Source organism: Rhynchophorus ferrugineus, unplaced genomic scaffold (genome assembly GCF_030347505.1).
Source record: "Rhynchophorus ferrugineus isolate W39M unplaced genomic scaffold, kcgeb_rfMv2 rfM10, whole genome shotgun sequence".
NCBI classification, from domain to species: domain Eukaryota; kingdom Metazoa; phylum Arthropoda; class Insecta; order Coleoptera; family Curculionidae; genus Rhynchophorus; species Rhynchophorus ferrugineus.
In genome coordinates, this window is record NW_027472589.1 from 1,154,873 (window position 1) to 1,175,879 (window position 21,007).

At 31.5% G+C, this 21,007-nt stretch overlaps 1 protein-coding gene across 1 annotated transcript in view; it reads right to left on the bottom strand.

The window, feature by feature from the left end:
* The window catches only part of Nmdar2 (glutamate ionotropic receptor NMDA type subunit 2), a 261,917-nt gene that overhangs the window by 46,147 nt on the left and 194,763 nt on the right, over nucleotides 1–21,007 (bottom strand). The window contains exon 8 of the mRNA XM_076415791.1: nucleotides 13,815–14,058. Coding sequence (XP_076271906.1) covers nucleotides 13,815–14,058 — 244 coding nt within the window. The remainder of the gene's footprint in view (nucleotides 1–13,814; nucleotides 14,059–21,007) is intronic.

The following is a 21,007-nucleotide window of genomic DNA, read 5'->3' on the forward strand; positions in this document are numbered from 1 at the left end:
GCATAATTTTGTTGTATGTGATACCCCTTTCATTGTATGTAACTATTGGTTTCAAATATGTTTCGAAAAACACGACACAATTTCTTGACATACTCATTACTAAGACACATTTATTTCGCAACAACAATTATGAGATTTTCATTACATAAATTAGTCGGTCTTGAACGCTCTTCTCTTATTATCTTTTGAAGCATAACGATTCCTTTGAAGGCTCTACGAACTTTAAGCTCTACGATCTGTAAATTTTCTTAAAATAAACTTCTCATCACAACACTCAAATACTGAAAGCTGTATAATATAAAAATAATTACACTGCCGTTCAGTTGAGCGTACAATTCTTTAAAATCTCTGGAATTTTCATAGAATTGCAATTTTTTTAGGGAATATATATATATATATATATATATATATATATATATATATATATATATATATATATATACATATATATATATATATATATACATATATATATATATATATATATATATATATATATATATATATATATTTATATTCATAAAAATAAATTTCAAAGAATATTGTAAATTTTATTTTAAGTTTCTTTGATTTTCATATTCTTTGATTTTTTTTTACGGACATTTACAAAAAATTAATCAACCGCAATTTTAAATTTGCTACAACTAATTTCAAATGAAATAGATATAATCTTTTGGAAAAGTTAGGTTTTCTCAAATATATTAATTTATATTTTATTATTATTATATATTTTTGGTGTCCCATCATAATCAACAGCTGTTCTTCTACGCAAAATAGATTCATAGAAGGTCTGAATTAACGGAATGTTGTTCCATTCTTGTACCGAAACATCCATCAATTGTTGGAAGTGGAATCCTACTCCTCACTTTCCGCTCTAAAACTTCCAATAAAGGCTCAATTATTAGAGGAATTCTAAGAAATTGTTTTCTTTCATATAGTTGAAGGATATTTTCTAAGGATATTTTTGAGTACAACCAAATAATGAACTGCTTTATTATTCATTGTTGTTTTGGTAACAAATAATAATAAATTCAAAGTAAAATTTCTAAAAACTCGTAACAATCTTAAATTGCATCTCGACTCTCGTATAATGACAATATTAATTTTATATAACGTCATGTACTATATGGTCGTTACCACGAATAGAAGACACGCAAATAAGTCGATCTTATCCAATGAATATTATATTTTTCCATCGTCGTCGACAGGCACGCGGAAACTGTGCCTTTTCCCGTATTCATTGGACGTCCAATCTTCTCTCATGTTCACCTCAATTTAATTTAAATCCAGCTGATAGAGCAAGATTGATCGCTCTCGTCTGATACTAGAAACGGGTGCAAAATTATTCTTTCGCAGCGGATACGTTTATAATCCTTTTATAATTGCCGTTCATCATCGGATATTATACGGATATTGAACCGGACGATCTGGGGTATATTTTCTCGTTATTTTCCGAGATTATATCACGATTTTTCTTTAAATTGAAAATTGATTTTAATCCCTCTATATATATATATATATATATATATATATATATATATATATATATATATATTCTGTTCGTTAGTCTCACTAAACCTCCGAAACGACTACCACATCCATTTATCTAATTTTAGTTTTAAAATATTTGTGGAAGTGCAAAAAGGCTTATATGGTGAGAAAATGTGGAATAATTCCTCACAATACTGATCGCTTAACATTTTACCACGATTCAAATTTCATACAAACGCAGGTCAAAATGTTATTTTTTATTTATCGTCGAAATCAAGTGACAAATACGATAAAACTTCGTGAAAACCATAATTTCGAATCGTGGTTTAATTGGCGTTTAGTAATAATTTACCAAGAATAGTGTTGAAATATGATATAACTGTTTAAGCGTATTTTGTAAATGAATTTAATGAAATTGAGATTATATCTGTTCTTACATATTTGTTTTTTGGTAATCTGGATGTGGTAATGGAATAGTAAATTGCACAAGATCTACAAACGCCCTTTCATGATAACAATGGTGCAGTCAAAATGTTTAAAATACCATTAGATGCCAAATATAAAATCGTCATCAGACCTGACCAAATACCTGCAGGTGAGCACGAGAGAAGGTTTAATTCACTGACAGTCGACGAGGTGGTTATTGTTACCGTCGGGGAAAATTCGAAACATACAGAGATAAGTAGGTAGATGTGAAGTTCATTGGGTCATCTAGTATATCATAAAATTATGAGTTGGAGAAAAAGTAGGTTCCTTTTTTATTCATGCTTTTTTGGCAGAATTTTTTCCAGGCTATCGATAAAATATTTTACCATCTATAATATAATATAATTTCGTGACACTTTAGCAGTAAAAGAACAAAATATGAAGACAATAACATTTTGGAACTTCCATTTATATAAAATAAATCTACAAAAAGGGTAAAACCACCAAATGAAATAAGTGCGTGTAGACCTATTCCACAGACTATTTCAAAAATTCTATCTGAAAGGAGTAAAACCGATTATAGAGAAAAAACATAATACATACATGTCAGTTTGGGTTTATTAACGTACATTTAATAACTTAGGTGTTCACCTATAATCAGACTGCACAAGAAGTAATAACAATAAACATAATTCCATATAGCAACAATGCTAGGTTTCTCGGAATAAATTTTGAGGCACATCTTCGCTAGAATCAACATATAAAAATGAAAAGGAAATAACTAGAGCTCAAATTATTAAAAAAAAAGGTAATTACAGGAGAATCAGAACAAGTGCATAATAAATTGTTATTAAATAAACAAGTATTAAGCAATCAGTGCTTAATATTAATAAAACAAGTTTATAATAATTAATAAAACAAGTTTTCCGGAACAAAATCCTGAGAAGTATTGTAGAGAAATTACACAGATATATATATATATATATATAATATAAAAATAAATAAATTTTAGAAGTCGAAGCAATCAAAATACAAATTTTCTCGTATATATAGAAAAAAGCACAGAAGGGGGACAATCTAATAACGTTAAATCTACATGGTCCCCGCCTGGCAATATCCTCATACTATTAGGACCGACCCCTCCCGTTTCGGAGACGCTGTATAAGACAAGCGGGCAATATAAAAACTAGAATAACTAAGCCAGGCTGAAGTTTAAAGCGGTAATCCTTGTTTTATGAGTCCATGAGCGCGAATTGCGAAAGAGCTACAATAAAGTTCGGATCTTTAGAATTCTCGGCGAGGCGTCGAGATACCCGGCCACTATTGTCGCAGGCTTTTCCGCGAGAAACTATGAAAAGTTAAATATATCCGACATTAGTATTTCGTTCTTCGTGCCCGAGAGTGTACGCAACAAATGCGCCGGTTTTGTTTGCAGCTTGCAAGACACGTACTTAACGCTCAAAGTTTATTCGTATTTACATAGTTCGAATTAAAATCTCGGTTAGATATTTCTAAAAATAGCATTTTTAAACTATTTGCATAAGATTGGGTACCAAAAGAAGGTCAACACTTGGAATGCACATGATATAACAGTGAAAAATATAGTGACTTTGAAGTTATCTAAGTAAGCTGATGATGAAAGCAGGGACTGAACCGCTATACCCTTCATTGTTTTTTGAGAAGTTTTAGTGAATATTAGCTTACGGAAGTCATTTAGTGCAAAAGTTGTTGTTTGCTTTTTAAGTACTAGCCATTTTATGTAAATAGCTGTTGAAACAAAAATATTTTGCTGAAAGTATCATGAGAAGCTTCAAAAATAATTGCAAAACCTGTAGTGGCCCCTAGGAAGATTAGCATCACCTTCCTTTTGTTTGATTACATTCGGAAGGAATTAATTCGGTTGACGAGTGTCACTAAAGAAAACGGCCAGCGTGAATCAATAATAAAACTGTTATCTTGCATCAAGATAGCACTAGACAACATACATCTTGTCATTGATATCAAAATGATAAATTTGTTGAAACCAAAATGAATAATTGAGATATGGGAGAGTAACAACGCTGTTTGTTTCTAAAAGTGTTTGACGGCATTCGGCTGGAGTTTTCTCCAAATAGAAAACAAAATTGACACTCAATAACTAAACAATATTAAAAAGAAAAATTTTATTTTAGCCATATAACTGAAGAATCATCGAATTTAACAATTTGTTTTAGGCCTAAACGCTTTTCTCTAACTAAAATGAATAATTAACCACCGGAATATACTCAGCATACGTACATTTACAAACTCCATCCAACATTTTCAGCCTACCGAATGATGGAGGCTTTTTTCATCACAGTAAATATCCCCAGAGAGGCGAAAAAACTTGTCGGCAAACTTCCTTCCAACCTCATTATGCAGATCGTAACCGGCAACTCATATGGTTCATATTTTAATAGGAAAAGTGATGGGGAAAGGGTTAGGGGCTGATTATCACGAAGAGGGTCTGCCGGCGTCCTCTCAGACAATTATGTAGATGTTCCAACGAGCAAACAGACCGCGAATTGGCTTTCGAGTTTTTGTTTGTTCTCGGGGTTAGGCTATTAAATCGTTTCTGATGTTTATAGATCACGAATATTTACGTCAAATTTATACCCACGGCCACTGCATCTTCCATATATATAAAAAATTAATTGCTGTTCGTTAGTCTCGTTAAAAGTCGAGAACGGCTCTATCAATTTGGGTAATTTTGGTTTTGGAATATTTGTGGAAGTTTAGGGACGGTTTACGTCATCAGACAGTTATCATCAGTGGTAAAGGCAACAAGACGGTCCACCTATTGTTGCAATAGTCGCGCGATAGAATCCTGCTGGGGTATGGTCGTAAATTTATGTTTGTGATTGTTTAATATTTGTGACTGTCAGGCAAGAGTGCAAAATCCGACAAGGAAAGTGATCCCAGTCACGCCAGTAACCAGGCTGGGTAACACCGGATGTCTTCTGAGTTGGTGACTCGCCAGTCGGTAGGCTTAATGCCGAGGGCCGTGGTTTGGAGCCCGAGTTAAACTGTAGCCCATAGTTGGTTAAAGGAGACTTTAAATTATATTAAAAAAAAGGAACAACTGCCGGGATATTTAATTCAGCGATAATCGTCGAAGTGGCTATTGTAATTGGAGAAAATTTGCAAGAGTGATATGAAGTTTGCCAGGTCGTCTAATAATTAATATAAACTTAGAAGAACGGGAAAAGAGTAATCAAGATTTTTTCGACGTTTTTGTATAAACTGGTCGTAAAATAAAGAAATTAAAAGTCTCCGATGGGTCGGTCTGGAGTCTAGAGCGTTCCTTTCAAGCCGTTTCGTGTTATCTGAAAAAGTTCGCCTCTTTCGGATACTGATAATTACCATTCAAGCCGTCAGTATGCAAAAGAGAAAGTTCTGAACTTGTTAATCCCCGGCTATTGAGGAAATCACCCGCTGTAAGAAGCTGGAGTTCTTTAGATATTTCCAGACCGCACTGTTGAAATTTCTTTTTAAAGCCAAATAACAATGAACATATTTAATTAATTATACGTATAGTTAATAAACAAAAAATAATCGTCAAACGCAATGTAATATCCGTTTAAATAAAATGACGTATTTGAAAGCCAGTTTATTCTTATACCTTTACAACTCTAATCACAGATACATTCTGAGCGAAAAAATTAATTAACTTATATCCATAACCATGTTTGGAAACCTAGTAAAGCGCTTAAGCACTTAAATAAGATTATTAATATTTCAACTAATTTGGATATATAGGAGGTTTTCATTGTGTGCAATCTCCTGGTTCGTTAAGAAGTAAATTTGAATCAAACTGAATGAAAAAACTGAAAATGTAGATGTGTCGATGATATGTCTTAACGTTAATGTGAGCTTTACAACAGTTTATGAAGCTTAGCCAGCCTTTGGCCACGATATTTTTACACAGTATTCTCGTATATGATGCGCATTTCATTGCTCGTAATCATATGTTTCAAAAATGAGCCCATTTCAGACAATTTCAGTAGTAATTCAAAAATGGAAATTTTATACATTAAGTTTTTAACCATTACTTTATGCGGAACTCAAGTATTGAGTATTTTTGGCGTCTAGATTTAAAATACTTTTTATAACCGGTATTTAGTTCCCTTACGTCGTTGTAAGATGAAACATGTCGGTTTTCATCAACATACTGAAGGAATTCATCGACTTTATCAACGATTCGTTAGATAGGATCAACTTAGTTATTAACATCGCCATTTCTGTAATGAAAACGGACAAAGATGTTGAAATAGAATAAAAATACTTTCTGGAGTCTCCATTTTTAAGGCGTACTAGCTTCAAAAATAACTACCTTTATATATAGAATGTTTTATGGACTTTCATCTTCCAAATAGATTTTATTATGGCTTCATTGATTGAGTATTATCTATAGAAAAACCCAAATTTGTATTTCACCGAACTTATATTTAGATACATACATCTATTTTTCTCTTATTTAGTTATATATGCTGATTAATAACCAAGCCAATATAAAAATTAATATTCAACAGCTGGGTTTCACAAAAAACCGAAATAATCAAGTTAGCACAAAAACGCGCAAGTCAAATAACCCTATCCATCTCTTTCGGGGCCATTTACATTGCAAATTCGTTTGAAATTCATCCAAATTACATTCTGGAAGGTCTCTGCATAAGCGCCCCCCACTCTCCGTCTCGCCCAACTATCATCGCCTCCGGAACGACCACTCCGTCATCGAAAGTTAATCGCGCTGCATCCCATCCAGGACATTTCCAGCGGGGGAAATCGATGGCGGTTTAAAACCGGAAAAAATCGTTTCCAGTTTTTTTATTACCATCGTTCCAGAACATCTGCCTGTTTTATTGCAGCCTCGGCGACGTCGAAACGGACTCGCAGAACTCCCTACCCCTCCTCCTTCCACGATATGGACCTGCAGGAATATAAAAGTCCTGCTTGAACAAATTCATTCGTTCGGAACGCTTCTAATTTACTTGGTCCTGAACGTTAATGTGCTGTAATGAAATGCGTACGGAGTCTGGCGGTTCATTTCTTCAAGACTTCTATCGATCTCCGCTTATAATCGTAACATTTAATTGGAAAAATATAATATTTCAGAGTTTCCGAACTGTACCTAACAGTATATAATTATATTATTTTATACTGGATCTTGGAAAATGCGATTTTTTTTTGTAAAATAAGTACAGTTTTTCTTAAATAATAATATATCAATTATTGATATTACAGTTTGAATAAATAATACTGAGAAAGCGAAGAAAAATTTGGTTGTAAAATTTTTCTCAACGTAAAACTTATTTAACTGTTATTATTTATTATTCTTAATTTCTCATGATATGATTCCTATTTTGTATTTAAAATTATGAATTTCGATTTAAAAACTAAAGTTCAATTGAAAATAAATTACTAAAATACTCTTTTTCTAAGAAGTTTCTTTTTTGTCAAATAAGTACAGCTTTTCTTAAATAAATAATATATAAATGATTGAATTTACAGTTTGAACAAATATAATTGACAAAGTAAACAAAAAAATGGTTTTTAATATCTTAACGTAAATCTTACCCAACTCATATTTTTAACACTCATAATTTCTCATGACATGATAACCATTTTATATTTATTATAATATTTTTATATAAAATTCTGGGAAAATTATATATTGATTTAAAAACTAAATTTTAATTTATTGATATTAAATTGATAAGATTCTTTTTCTCGAAGAAGTTTTTTACGTAGATTTTTGATGATATTATATCGCTCCTGATATCGTTTCACCTGTTTTGTTTCCTAATAAAAGTATTTTCACTGAGCTTCACTTACATCTATATTTTCCAAGTGTGTGCAGGAAGTGAATTTTCAGAAAAAAAGTTAAACCTCATGAGACAATTAAGAATTTTGAACTTGTCTTCCGTATTAATTATGATAAATATATAGTATTTTACGAAGCTTTAACAAATTGCTTCATTTTACTTAACTTTATGTTTGGTAATGGTAATCTTTTTCAGTTCTACTATGAGTATACTAACTCCGAAAACTTGTTCTGTATAGAAGTTGTCTTGAATTTTCAATCAGCTGCACCTCCAAATACTCATTTCACATTTTTTTAGAGGATTTGAATGTTATATGTCATGAGAGTCGAAATTACCATGTGTGAAGTATCTGAAATAAACTCTGTAAGTAGTTTTAAATATAGTAGGTTCCCCATTCTTCTAGCTGGTCTAAAAATACACATTTAGTGAGATTGGTTTAAAAAGTTTTATATACGTTATTTTTGGGTGTCTGTGTAATCTTATATTTATACCATCTGACCACTTTAACAAAAAAAATCAAGAATTTTCGAATACCTCCAATATATACAGTAACAAAACGTAAAGCTCATCAGTTACAAACTAAAGAAGAACAATTTCGAACTAACCGAACAAAATAACCATATATTTACCCTTTCAGAGTTGCCCTTAAATGTTAACGTCACCCTCAACACCCCTCTAACAAGTCCTGAACTCTCGGGGAATATTTAGAGAAACGCCCACTACGACGTGTGCCCCCCAATTAATGTATCAAAGGCCTTTACGAAGAATAAACTGTATTATCTTTTGATGGATGAACATGTTGACGTAGCCCAGGAAGCAGAAAAATCGGCTGGAATTTGGGACGGTACAAAACGAAATGGATTACCGCGGATATTTTCCTCTCTCCTGCGGAACTTATGTCGATGGAGTAGCGGGAGATATTCTAGATTATCAGGTCGACCATATATATTTCGACGGTGTGTGGCCCTGTTACTTTTTTCAAAGACATACTTCAATATGTTACACCTGCGATGTGTTAAGAAATGATACAACCGTAATAACTTTGTTATATGGCGTCAATGTAATCTAATTAACTCTAAAAATCATCATATGGTATATCGTCAAGTATAGCGATCTAAAATGGAATTCAAAAAAAGCCTTGATGTTTGGTTTCCTGATAATGTGATAAAGTCATCAAGAAAATTATTGAAAATTATAAATAATCTAATATCAATAAGTTAAAACAATATTTTAAGTTAGGGATATTTTTTACCAAGTTTCTTTTTGTCACTTTACTGCACTCAATTGTGTTTAAAATTGTTGAGAATATCAACCTACGTTGATGGTCATCATTAATTAATTTAGGTTTCTGTATAAGCATTCTGTGAAGATTTAGTGATATTATGAAAGATATGGAAAAGCACTTGTGAAAGGTATGAAGTATTCGAAGATAGTCGTGAAATGGTAGTGAATTTACTACATTGCAAGCAAGATTTATTCTTAGTTTGGTCGACAATCCAAGAAAATGATGCACGTACATGATTATCAAGAGAGCTGTTTCAAGAAATGAATCTTTTATATGTGAATGAGTTCAAAAGAGTTAGTAGTAAAATTCTTATATTTTATTTTTAAAATTTAAAATACATAAACACTCTAGGTATGTATTTTGGGATAAAAGAAACAAAAATCCATTTTAAATTACTTTAGAGTTTCTAATATTTAAGATATGTAACATAAACTCAAATATATTAATTTTTTGAAAATATATTTTTCACTATATACTCCAAAAACTATATGTTGCATAAAATTTATTATGTTAACATTCGATTCAACGTAAAATTCTGCATAGTTTATATAATTTTCAATAATAGATATTAGTTCAACGGAAATGCCAGGTAAAAAATCTTAAATTTTCACTACATACATGGAAAAATGCTAAAAAATTTTAACTATCGGATAAGAATAAAACTCTCAAACTATATGTATTTTGGTCACAAAGAAACGAAAATCCCTGCTAAATTGCTTTATCATTTATAATTTTTAAGATATCTGACATGAACTGAACCCCACCGATTTATTGAACATACACTTTTCATTGTATAACCCAAAAAGTAAAAGTTGTAGGAAAATTGTTATACTACAGTTCGATTCAACGTAAAATTCTTCATAAGTCGTATCATTTCCATTAATGTCTGATTATTAGTAGCGAAATGATAGTGAATTTAGAGATTTCAATCCCTAACAGTCTCAAAACTTATGTGTCATGTTATAAAAGTTGAAAATCGAAGTACGAATTGTTTTAATATCCCGAATATTCATCAGTTTTAGCTTTCGCTGACTTCTGGGTTTGGACATCTCTTGTTTTAATGTATATGTTCACTAAGAATTTATCAGTGATTACAGAAATATTTTTACAACCTACTAAATTAGCTAAATACGAAAATTGAATGGTAAAATGAATTATTCTATTAGCAACAATTACTATGCTCTCTTCACCAGACTTACTCATTTCTTGAATGTTTTTTTAGGTTTAAAAATGCAAAAAAACACTCAATTGATGAAATAAAACTCCACGTACTTCCTTCTAACGCCAAAAAAAAAACATACATCGGGCAACTTAAAACCCGGTAATAAATGTCAAACATCGCCCCGGATTTATGGATGGGCCGAACAAAATAAAACGGCTCGAAACGTAAAAAAAACGGAGAGATCCACGGACAAGGCGATACAAGCCGAGATAAAATCGAACCGGAGACGACGTCAAAAGGTGAAAGGTTGAGGCCGTTGACTTTGGCGAGGATAACTCGATTTTTTCCTCGCGTGCCCAGCGTCGACGTGTTTGTTTTAGAAGTTTAACTTCGTAGAGAACGGTAAAATCATCGGGAACAATTTTGAATTCGTATTACGTATTAGAGGATGCACAGAGTAAGATAGCTCCTCCTTCATCTCTAAAACATCAGATATCCGGGGTCTGTGCCGGATATGTATACGGGTCATCTATAATAGGGTTTCTGGGGGTTGTTTAAAGCGCGATTGGTGGTTTCTCTACCCCTTTATCTCCCTCTAATGAATGGTGTTTGTCATGCAAAACTAGATAGTGTCTATATATTGAGATGTATATCAGGACAATTTAGATTCGATATACTTAGCGGTATTTTAGTTTAAAAATTGTAATATGTATTTTATTTATGTCTATTCTGCACTATGACGATCTATTTCAAAACAATAGACCACTCTGTTGTTCAGTTTCTAAGCTGTGACTGTAATATTGAGCATGTGAATGAATTAATATTATTGTTGCTTGCTGTGTCCTATACTTGATTTACTTTTATCCTCCACAGCTCAAACCATTTCTCTCTTTTATTTAGATGACATTTTTAGGCTTCTTAACTGTATAATATATCTTCTAACTTCTTAACTTCTAACGTATTTGCCAAGCTATAATTTATCGATCCGAATAAGTAGTAAGGAAAAAGTAGAACAATCAGAAGAGTTTATGTTTGGTGAGTAGGTTGGGTGTACTAAAACTTCCCATTTGATCAGCAACAGTATACCTAGCATTGCGTTGACATGCCATAAGACGAATTTGCGTCGTTTTATAGCTACTATTGGTATTTTTTACAACTATATGTCTTGGACGTCGGTGGAGATCTGCAGTAACAGTTTCAATCAGTTTCAGCAGATCCAAATACATTCTCCTTGTTGATACCACCATATACATAGCGAGACATTAATAAGCAAGGATATTCCTCAGCCTCAGTGTTAGTGAGGGCAGCTTCAGAAGCCTTGACCTGGAATCCATAACTTTTTCCCTTGGGATTGTCGTTGTTGATCCACTTTCGATTACTAGTCGCAATACGTCACAGAAAACAGTTTTCTTTTCAATTAATTCGTGCAGTAGCCATTTTTGTTCCTTTTTGGATGTTCACCGTGTATATAAATATCTGGAAATAGCTTAGTTAAGAACTGCCAAGTTGTCTATAAGTTCTTTGAGAATTTGAGCTAGATTTTCGTTCAAAAAGACTTGCAATTCATTGTTCTTGAAGTTTTTCGACCCTCCCGCTCGTTCCTTATCAATGAATATGAAATCGCCATATTTAAATCATTGAAACCAAAACTTACAAATAGGATATGATGGCACAGAATCACGATAAAATTTTAAAAGTATTTGATGGACTTCGGCAATAGATTTCTTCAAATAAAATAACGAATGCCCAAAATGCAATAGCAAATGCATGCCTAAAAAGCAAATGTAATTGAGCATTATATTAAATCAAGAACTGTTATTTCATGCTGGATAAATGTTAAAATCGATATATATATATATATATATATATATATATATATATATATATATATATATATATATATATATATATATTGGTACTTTTGATTATCATAAATTGATATCTCTGATTAAAATATATGTAATCATCTAATATATAAAAATGTAGCTTTAGTATCCATTTAACTAAGAAAATAATCAATCTTAAACAATATTGTATCTTAACACATTATTATTAACTAGTGAATGCCCTGTAGTCAAAATGGGCGCATAATTAATTCAAGTTAATAAAAGTTTGTAAAATTGTCCTACTGATGTACTGAATGAACCTCCTTTTCCCTTAAAAGTCACATAATAATATAATAAGTCACATTTTAAACTAAATTTTTGGTTAAAGTTCTGCAATATTTAAAAAGTAACTGTTCATTGCAGAAATTCATTGTTAAAGCGCGAATTTAACAAAATTCATCTATTCCACTATTTACTATGATAAACAAAATAAAATATACAAAAGCAAAATGAACTAAAAAAAGAATTATAGCAACGATACTCGGTGAAATCCTCAGGCACCAGCACAGTCATGGCCTCTAAAAGCGTCGAATTACCCCAGAAGGAATTGTTTTGCTTGCTTTATTAGTTCTCTCGCGGGGATTGTCCGAAAGAAGTTGGTCTGGCACGTAAATGGAATGACTTATTTAATGGACACGGCCTTGGGTCCTGGATTTCTCTTGACTTTCGTAGTACACACTTTAGTCTCATTAGTTGAGAGATTCCTTTTAATTCTTCCGCTGTGATCTCTAGTCACGAATCGACTAAACAAGATGTAGAATCGAGTATTGTACGTTTGTTTTTATGTCTATAATGTTATAAGAGTATTTGTTTGAGATTAGGAGAATGGAATATTTAGTGCGTAATGTGTGGGAATCGTAGTTTCTTTTAAATGCGCTTATATATTTGTTCATCTAGCTCTGTTATAACTACATTTCGAAATATGAGTGTTCAAAATATGAAAAAAAAAACGAAAAGTTAATATATGTTTATACAATAATTCTAAAGCAGATAGTATTACTGATTATATTTTTGACAAAATAGTGGTTATATGTTTACCATATAAGATATTAATTCTTCCTAAATTAACGAATAATTTGAATAATAGCTAAATTGAACTTGATTTTGACAATTGAACATAAAACGCAATATACGTTTATTAATAAGCTTTTGATTACTTGTTTAAACCGTCGCAGAAGATGTACTATATTGCATGGTGTTTATGTGAATTTGTCGATCCCCTGTTTGTATATGGAAAAAAGGTTAATATCAAAATATATTTATATTTTATTGAAAACATTTCTAAGCGCCCCAATTTTGATGGTTTAGTGATTGTTTTAGAGACATCAAAATTAAGAATATCAAAAATGGTGGTATGACAAGAAAAAAATTAATAACTGCATAAAATTTGGTTATACTTCTCGCTGTCGATTTTTTTTCATGCAAGTTTTGTAAGACAAGACTTAAAAATAGACAATACCCTTAATTTTCTTGAATATATGACACATGCAAAAGTATGAGAAAAACCTTGGATCCCAAAATAAAGTGAACTCTGGTATTTTGTCAATATTGGATTGAAAAGGACGGTACATTTTCACTTCTTATATCCAGCTATTGGCTTTTAATATACTTATAAAAACAAATTTCTGATATTATTTCATAGCAATTATTTTTATTTTAAATATCGGCATCCAATATTACTTATAAATATAGACGCTTTGATTAATATAACAGTAACTTACCACTGCCTCTCTTTCTGCATTAATGGTAAGAGACGTCAGCACCATATCCGTCTTCCTGTTGACCAAATCAGCGATGAGCCCATTCCATTTTCCATTCTGGTTGGTGCCCCATTTACCATCTTCCACGCGAACTAACTCGTAAGTGAATCCAAGTTCTTCGGAGAATTTTTGGAGAAGATCTATGCAGAAACCTGAACAGCACTGGTAATAGCTGCCATTTCGATGAGCTTGAGCCATATCCACTCTGAAATAATGAAATTAATTCATTAAAAACAACCGAAAAATTATATAACAACATAATTTTCTTAAATCCTGTTTATATTCTGTTCAGTAAATAATTTTAATTTAATTTAACTAATAGTTAAACAAGAAGAAGCTTACTCAACAATGAAGTAAACAAATAAATAAACAAATCAACAATGAAATAAGCAGATAGTGTTCATTAAATACCCTACATATGTGACGCACCAAAAATAGAAAATATTAAAGTATCTATATTGCTCCGAATAGATCGCATTCTAACACAATACATAGTTTCAGAAGGTCACAAGTTTCGTATTTATTTTTTCCCCTCACCAGAAACTTCTTTGAAGTTCGCGGACCCTAACGATCAGCGTACCCTCCTAAACATCCGGTTCCTCTTTAGCATCGCCGACGTAGCCGAAAACTTTACACTGTTCGGGCCTCGTAAACCAACGAGGCGGTGGAGGAGGCGGGATGAAGGAGGGAAATATTTACTCGGCAGTCGCGTGTCCTATCTCCGGGAGACCTCGCAACCATTCCTCCCTATAACGGCCCATCCCCTATCGGCGTGATGTAAACACGGTGGCACCCGAAGCATTTATTTCAAACTATTCCCCTTCGCCCCTCGCCTCCCCTCTTCACAATAAGAGACATGGCGAGCCGCGCGTGCTTCTGTCCAGCCAGAGGGGTTCAAGGAAGCGGACAAAGCTGTAGAACATTGAAGTTTTCCCTGGCCTTGTCCATGTCCTTTGGTACAGGAAGTAATGGTAGGTTGGGAGGAAGATGGGAGACCGCTAGAGTTATAGATATAATGTGTTTATATAAAACTCTAATTTATTGTGTCGTAATGAAGAAGACTATACAGTTTTTATATCTAGAGATTATTTATAATTATTATTTTTCACTGTTTTCAGCCTAGCCAGATAGTTTTTAAAGTCATTTATTTAGTTAATTATGTATTATATACAAATTTAAACACGTTGTTTTATAAAACAAGGCATTAAATTGATTGAATATCAAGAAAAAATATTTTTTCATAATTGGACATACTCTGATTTCTTTCTTTCATTTTGTGTTTTGTGTGTTTTTCACATATAAAATATTCTAACATTATTTTTGGTTAGATTGCAGAGTTGTGTTTAATACTAGCTATATACTTATGGTGAAGACCATCAGAATAACAGAAAGAACATGTTTATATATAACTCTAATTTATTGTATCGTTTATAAGGAGACTGTACTGTTTCCATTTCTAGAAATGCTCTTTAATTATATTTATTGCTTTGTGTTCAGCCTATGCAAGTAGCTCTTAGAGACATTAGCTTAGTTAATTATATATTATATACTGTTGTGTTATAAAGAAAATGCACAAAATGGAGAATTTCAATGTCAAGAAAAAACAATTTTTCATAGTTTAACACAGAGTGATATACCAGTCGTTTTGTGTTTTGTTCGCTTATTCGTATATCATATTTTATAAAATTATTTTTATTACAGTAATTTTTAGGTCCTATTTTAACGGGAAATAGATAATTTTTATAGTAAAATAAGTCGAACAAAACCAGTAAGTTCATATAAGCATCAACCAGACCAAATCTAAACATGTTTATAGGTAATTTATAATCAGAATAAGCAAGCACAAACCTAGAAAGAAATTGGCCTTGCTATACTGAATGAAATATGAGACGATATCCTGTTGTTTCGCGATAGCTGTACGTGATTTATGTGAAACAAGACCGTAAGCGTTGCCATTGTTGCATCCCAGATTTTATTGATTATAAAAAAAGCTTCCTGACCTCCTGTCTTTTTGTGAACTATATAATTCAATAAAATTCCAGTGGGTATTCGTTTCGTCTTGGATAATGGAATAATTCACGAAAAAAGTACTATTTGTCATATTTGGAAATAGAAGTATTATTAGTTCTCATTCAACTGTAGAAACTTTATTAAGCGATTAATTAATTAAAAACGAACGACCAAAGAATATAGCGCGAGCTATTTCGCGGTAGTATAGGCCGTTTTCCGAACCAATTGGGCAACAGCTGCTCTTAACAGTAACCGTCTCCCGTACCCTAATGTATTATGGAAATCAGGCTTTTAAAATTTTCGCCGCCATAAAGTTAAGCCCGAGAATTTTCGGCAACTTCCTGATAATCAAGCGGTAAGCCGAGTTACGCAACGTCAATTTTCGGTTCGCATGCAACTGTCTCGCGGAAACTATACGTTTGTGTATGAAGGCGATGCAGCGTGTAATTTAATTAAAAACTGGAATGGGAGAATGCCAGACTTGCGGGATAAGTTCAACAAGTAAAGTCAACAGGAAAAAATCACGTGGTTTAGATATAATTAAGTTGTTTTAACTGGCAGGAAGTATGATATATAGCAAAATGATGTCAGTATTTCTTACAGAAGGGGAAAAACTAAAAGGCATCTGCTTCATAAGTTATCTAGCTAGAATCTAAGGTGTGTTTTCAATTCAACCACCTTATAAAATGTAAATGTCATTAAAAATAACTTACAATTTATCATATAATGAATATATGCGATTTTCTTGAAAAACTAAAGCTAATAAATATTTCTCCTTGTCATAATGGGGTTTTTAACTAAAAATGAGTATGGATTAGTTCATAAAGCTAAAAGTGGATTATATTAATGAAAATGGCTACGAAATAAGTAAAATTAATTAATTCACTATTCAAACAAAGAACAGCGTTCTACTCATTCTACTTAAAAACTCAATTATCAACAATTTCCATCCACTCACCCATTTCTCTAAACGATAGCTATCTGATCTGATCTCCGTAGTCGGGCGATAAGAAACGGGGAGGCAAAACCCGGAAGAAAAGTATCTGGAAGCGAAATCCGGACAATAAACGCGCTGGAATTTGAATCAGTCCGAATCGAATCAATCGAGTAGAGGCGGATTAAAACGCGACACCAGTTATCTTCGTCGGTGCGAAAGCTGCCAGTTTAAGGGCTTAATTAACATCAAAAGACTTAATAGTGCCGCTGAATCGTACGGCGGTTGAATATCTGGAAATTGTGTTCGTAATTTTCGTTAATTTTGTTCTGAAGTTAGGGGTTGTTTTGATTTTATTTAATGACATTTGTATCTTTGTTCTTTAAATTAGATGTTTTATATATTAGAAACAAATACAGACAGGTTATTATTACTAAATGATATATTATGATCAAAAAGTAACCTAAATAAGGTTATTATAAAACCATATTAGTTATATGAAGGTTAAAGAGCCAAAAATCACTTAACAAATCTAATAACAATTAATATATAACACAACAGAAATGAAAGACGTTAGCATATTGAGTAATAATCGCTATACAAACAATTACAAAGAAATGACCATCAAAATATGATAAATTATGAGCAAAATATTATTAATATAAAATTAACTAGTCATATAAGTCATATAAAACTTGAAGAGTCAAGAATCAATAAACGAAAGGAACCAAAATTAATATATAACACAACAACAATGAAAAATAGTTGGTATAATAAATAACAATTGGTATAGGATGTAACAAAACGAGAACAAAGACGTGACCATCATTATAGGATATATTACGAGCAGAGTTTAAAGATTATTGAGTTATATCAAACTTAAGAGTCAAGAATCATGAGAAAAGCAAAAGCAATTCATATATAACACAACAGAAGCAAACATAGCAATAAGATGAATTACAATTTCCAGAGAAATAAATGCAAAGAAGCTAACTGTCATTATTTAATTATGAACAAAAAATAATCAATGTAAGATTATGTAAAATCATATGAGAAAAATATATGAATAAAGGGAACAAAAATTAGTATGTTACTTTTTTGTGGTGCCAACATTGGCTTTATAGTAGCTACTATGGTAAAACAACTTGTATAAATATCAGAACAACATATACAAAATGTATTTGTTTGGCAGGCGACTTAAACATGAGGAATATAAACTATTTATCCAGCATTTTATTTAGATAAAACTCGTCAAAATAGTTAACAAAACAGTTAGTTTAAAAATAATATATTTTATATTTTCTAACAAAGTCTTAAATATGAAAAAACATTAAAATCGGATATATTTAAAATCTTAGAAGACAAAGGAATGAAAGTACTGTTAAATTTATATTTAAGGATCTGGCTAACAAAACTAGTTCAGTAAGCTATTGGAAAACAAATCTCCAATATACAACAAGGAGGATAGAGAAGACCGTTCTAATTATATAAGTTTTACTGGTAGAAAACTGTTATACTTTATTTTATAACTTAAAAACAGTATATTGAAATAATTATTCATATAGGATAATTTTAATATATTTGAGGGTACGGATTTATTATTTTAGGAGCTCAATTTTAATATAAACAAAGTGTTGATGAGTAATAAGTAATATAATTAAATTATCGTAAATAAAGAAAAAAAAGGAAAGAAAATAAGGAAAATCAAGGGAAATATTATAAGAGAAGTAGTTGAAAAGAAGAAAAGAAGATAGTTGTTATACTATGATTTAAATTAATTAATATTCATTAATAATAATTAAAAAATTGTAAAGAATGGGATAAGAGTAGAATATTACGTGATAAAAAAAGGTTATATAAAAATTGATAATATACTAGACTACATTAATATTATTGCTCTTTTACAGAACACATCAGAAAATCCGTATTATTCAAATTTACTCATACGCCTTATACCCTCATAAAAATCTTCGAAAAGACATATGACACGACATGTCTCCTTGGCCTACTCCGTTGTGGATGTTTACTCTGTTCCTCAAACAGATCCTTGTTACTATTCCGGTCTTCATCAATTAAACTATGTTTGAAGATGTCATGTTAAACCTTGCTTTTATGGTGAACTATTATTATGACCATTATGTCCTGTACAAGGCATAATTTTCCATTTATATCTATAAACATTTTATGTAATTCTAGTTAAATGTTACATCCAATCAATTTCTTCTGTATACATATTTTATGCTATGTAAACTGTTGCGGAAAGTGATCGAAAACGGCATATTAATTAAACAACTTTTAACTGAATCATTTATTTTGATTTGGTGGAGGTATAATGACCTCGTAATAGATTGAATATTATATTATAGTAAAATAATGTTCCTTTAACTACATGCGTTATTTTTTTTGCGACGTTATAAATAATTAACGAAGATCCTCCGCTACATTAACAGGAAAAGAGCCTTCGCCATATTATTACAAAATCGCCTTCGCCATATCCTTGTAATCTAAGTTCGTAAGATTACGCTATATCAACATCAACTAGTTGTTTTCGTGCCGGTTTCATCTAATATTCAATCGATCTAGCCACGTGATCGGCGGGCCTAACTATATCATTCCCTTTGGAAATTTTCAGGCATTCCATCTCAGGAACCTTTTCCCACGACGTTAGCTTTGCCGACTTAGTTTGCCACATTTGCTCGGAACTTTAACGGACATTAAATGAAGATAATTTAAGTTTTGCAATGAGAGAATTTATTTTCGGATGCTCCGTGATCTTGACGGGGCTATGTTCGAAATTACTCAGTAATTTTCGTGGAAATTCCGTGAAACTATGTCCTTGTTCTTGGTAGAATTGCAGGTATGTGCACGTGACCATTAAGTAATAATATTTTATAATTACATTATCAATTTAAACTCAACAATGGTAACAATATATTCTATAAAAATTATTGGGAGCTAATTTACTAAGTATAGTAATTATATGACGGTGTGGGACTATAAACTAGTAAATCGATAAAATCAAAATATTATCGTAATCATTTGGATTGGCGTACTTTAAGCAATTGTGAGAAAAAAATAGTTTGCAGAAGAAAAACATATTTTTAAATTAATATTTGAGTAAACTAATAATGAAACTAATATTTGACCCCTAAAGTTTTTTTACATAAAACTTTAGGGGTCAAAATATCAGCCACTAATAGAAATAACAATTAACATACAACAGAAGTGAAAAATAGCGAGTATATTAAATTACAATTGTTAGGGAATGTATCAAAAATAAATATAAGAAATGCCTATCATTATAGGGTATATTATGAACTATGATATGAGCGATATTATGAAAAATAATCAATATAATATTTAATAAAGCCGCATCATTATTTATGTATATTTAAGAGCCAAAAATTATTAAATAAAAGGAATAAAAATTAATATATATGCCAGCAGTTCAGTATATTGAATAACAATTGCTATAAATGCAAATGCAAAGAAGCTACCGCCATTATACGATAAATTATGGGCAAAAATAATACTTATAAAAAATTAATAACGTCATAATTCGGTCACTGATGAACTTCAGACAGCTCTGGATGAAATACTATTTTTCTTAAAAATTGTATACACTTTTATATGGGGTTTATCTTGACTGGATCTACGGTTTAACGTGGGCTCTGAAGTACGGTCCTCGGCATTGAGCCTACCGACTGGCGAGTGACCAACTTTAGAGATGATCCCAGAACACATCCGGTCTTACCCAGCCTGGTTACTAGCGTGACTGGTATCATTTTATTTGTTGGATTTTACACTCTTGTCTAGAACATTCACAAAAATTAAACAATTACAAATATTAAATAATCACAAAAATAAGTTTACAACCATGGCCCAGCAGGATTTTAACCCGCGGTTATCGCAACAGTAAAAGGAGTGTTCTGTCGTCTTTACCACTGCGCCACCAAGCCGGCTTAATACACGGAATTACTTTAATATGTAGTATTCTTACTCATTAATTAAAGGCAAAATATGAATATAAATTAAGGAGTTTATTTATAAGTGAAAATTAAGAGTCCAAAAAGATCGACAACCAAAATAGAATGAGTAAATAACATAATATAGTATTTTGTGTTGAAAACACAATTTTTCATTTCGTCTCAAAATTCTGACGCTCCAACTAAAAGGCACACTTCAATAAAAGCAACATAAAGCAAAATAA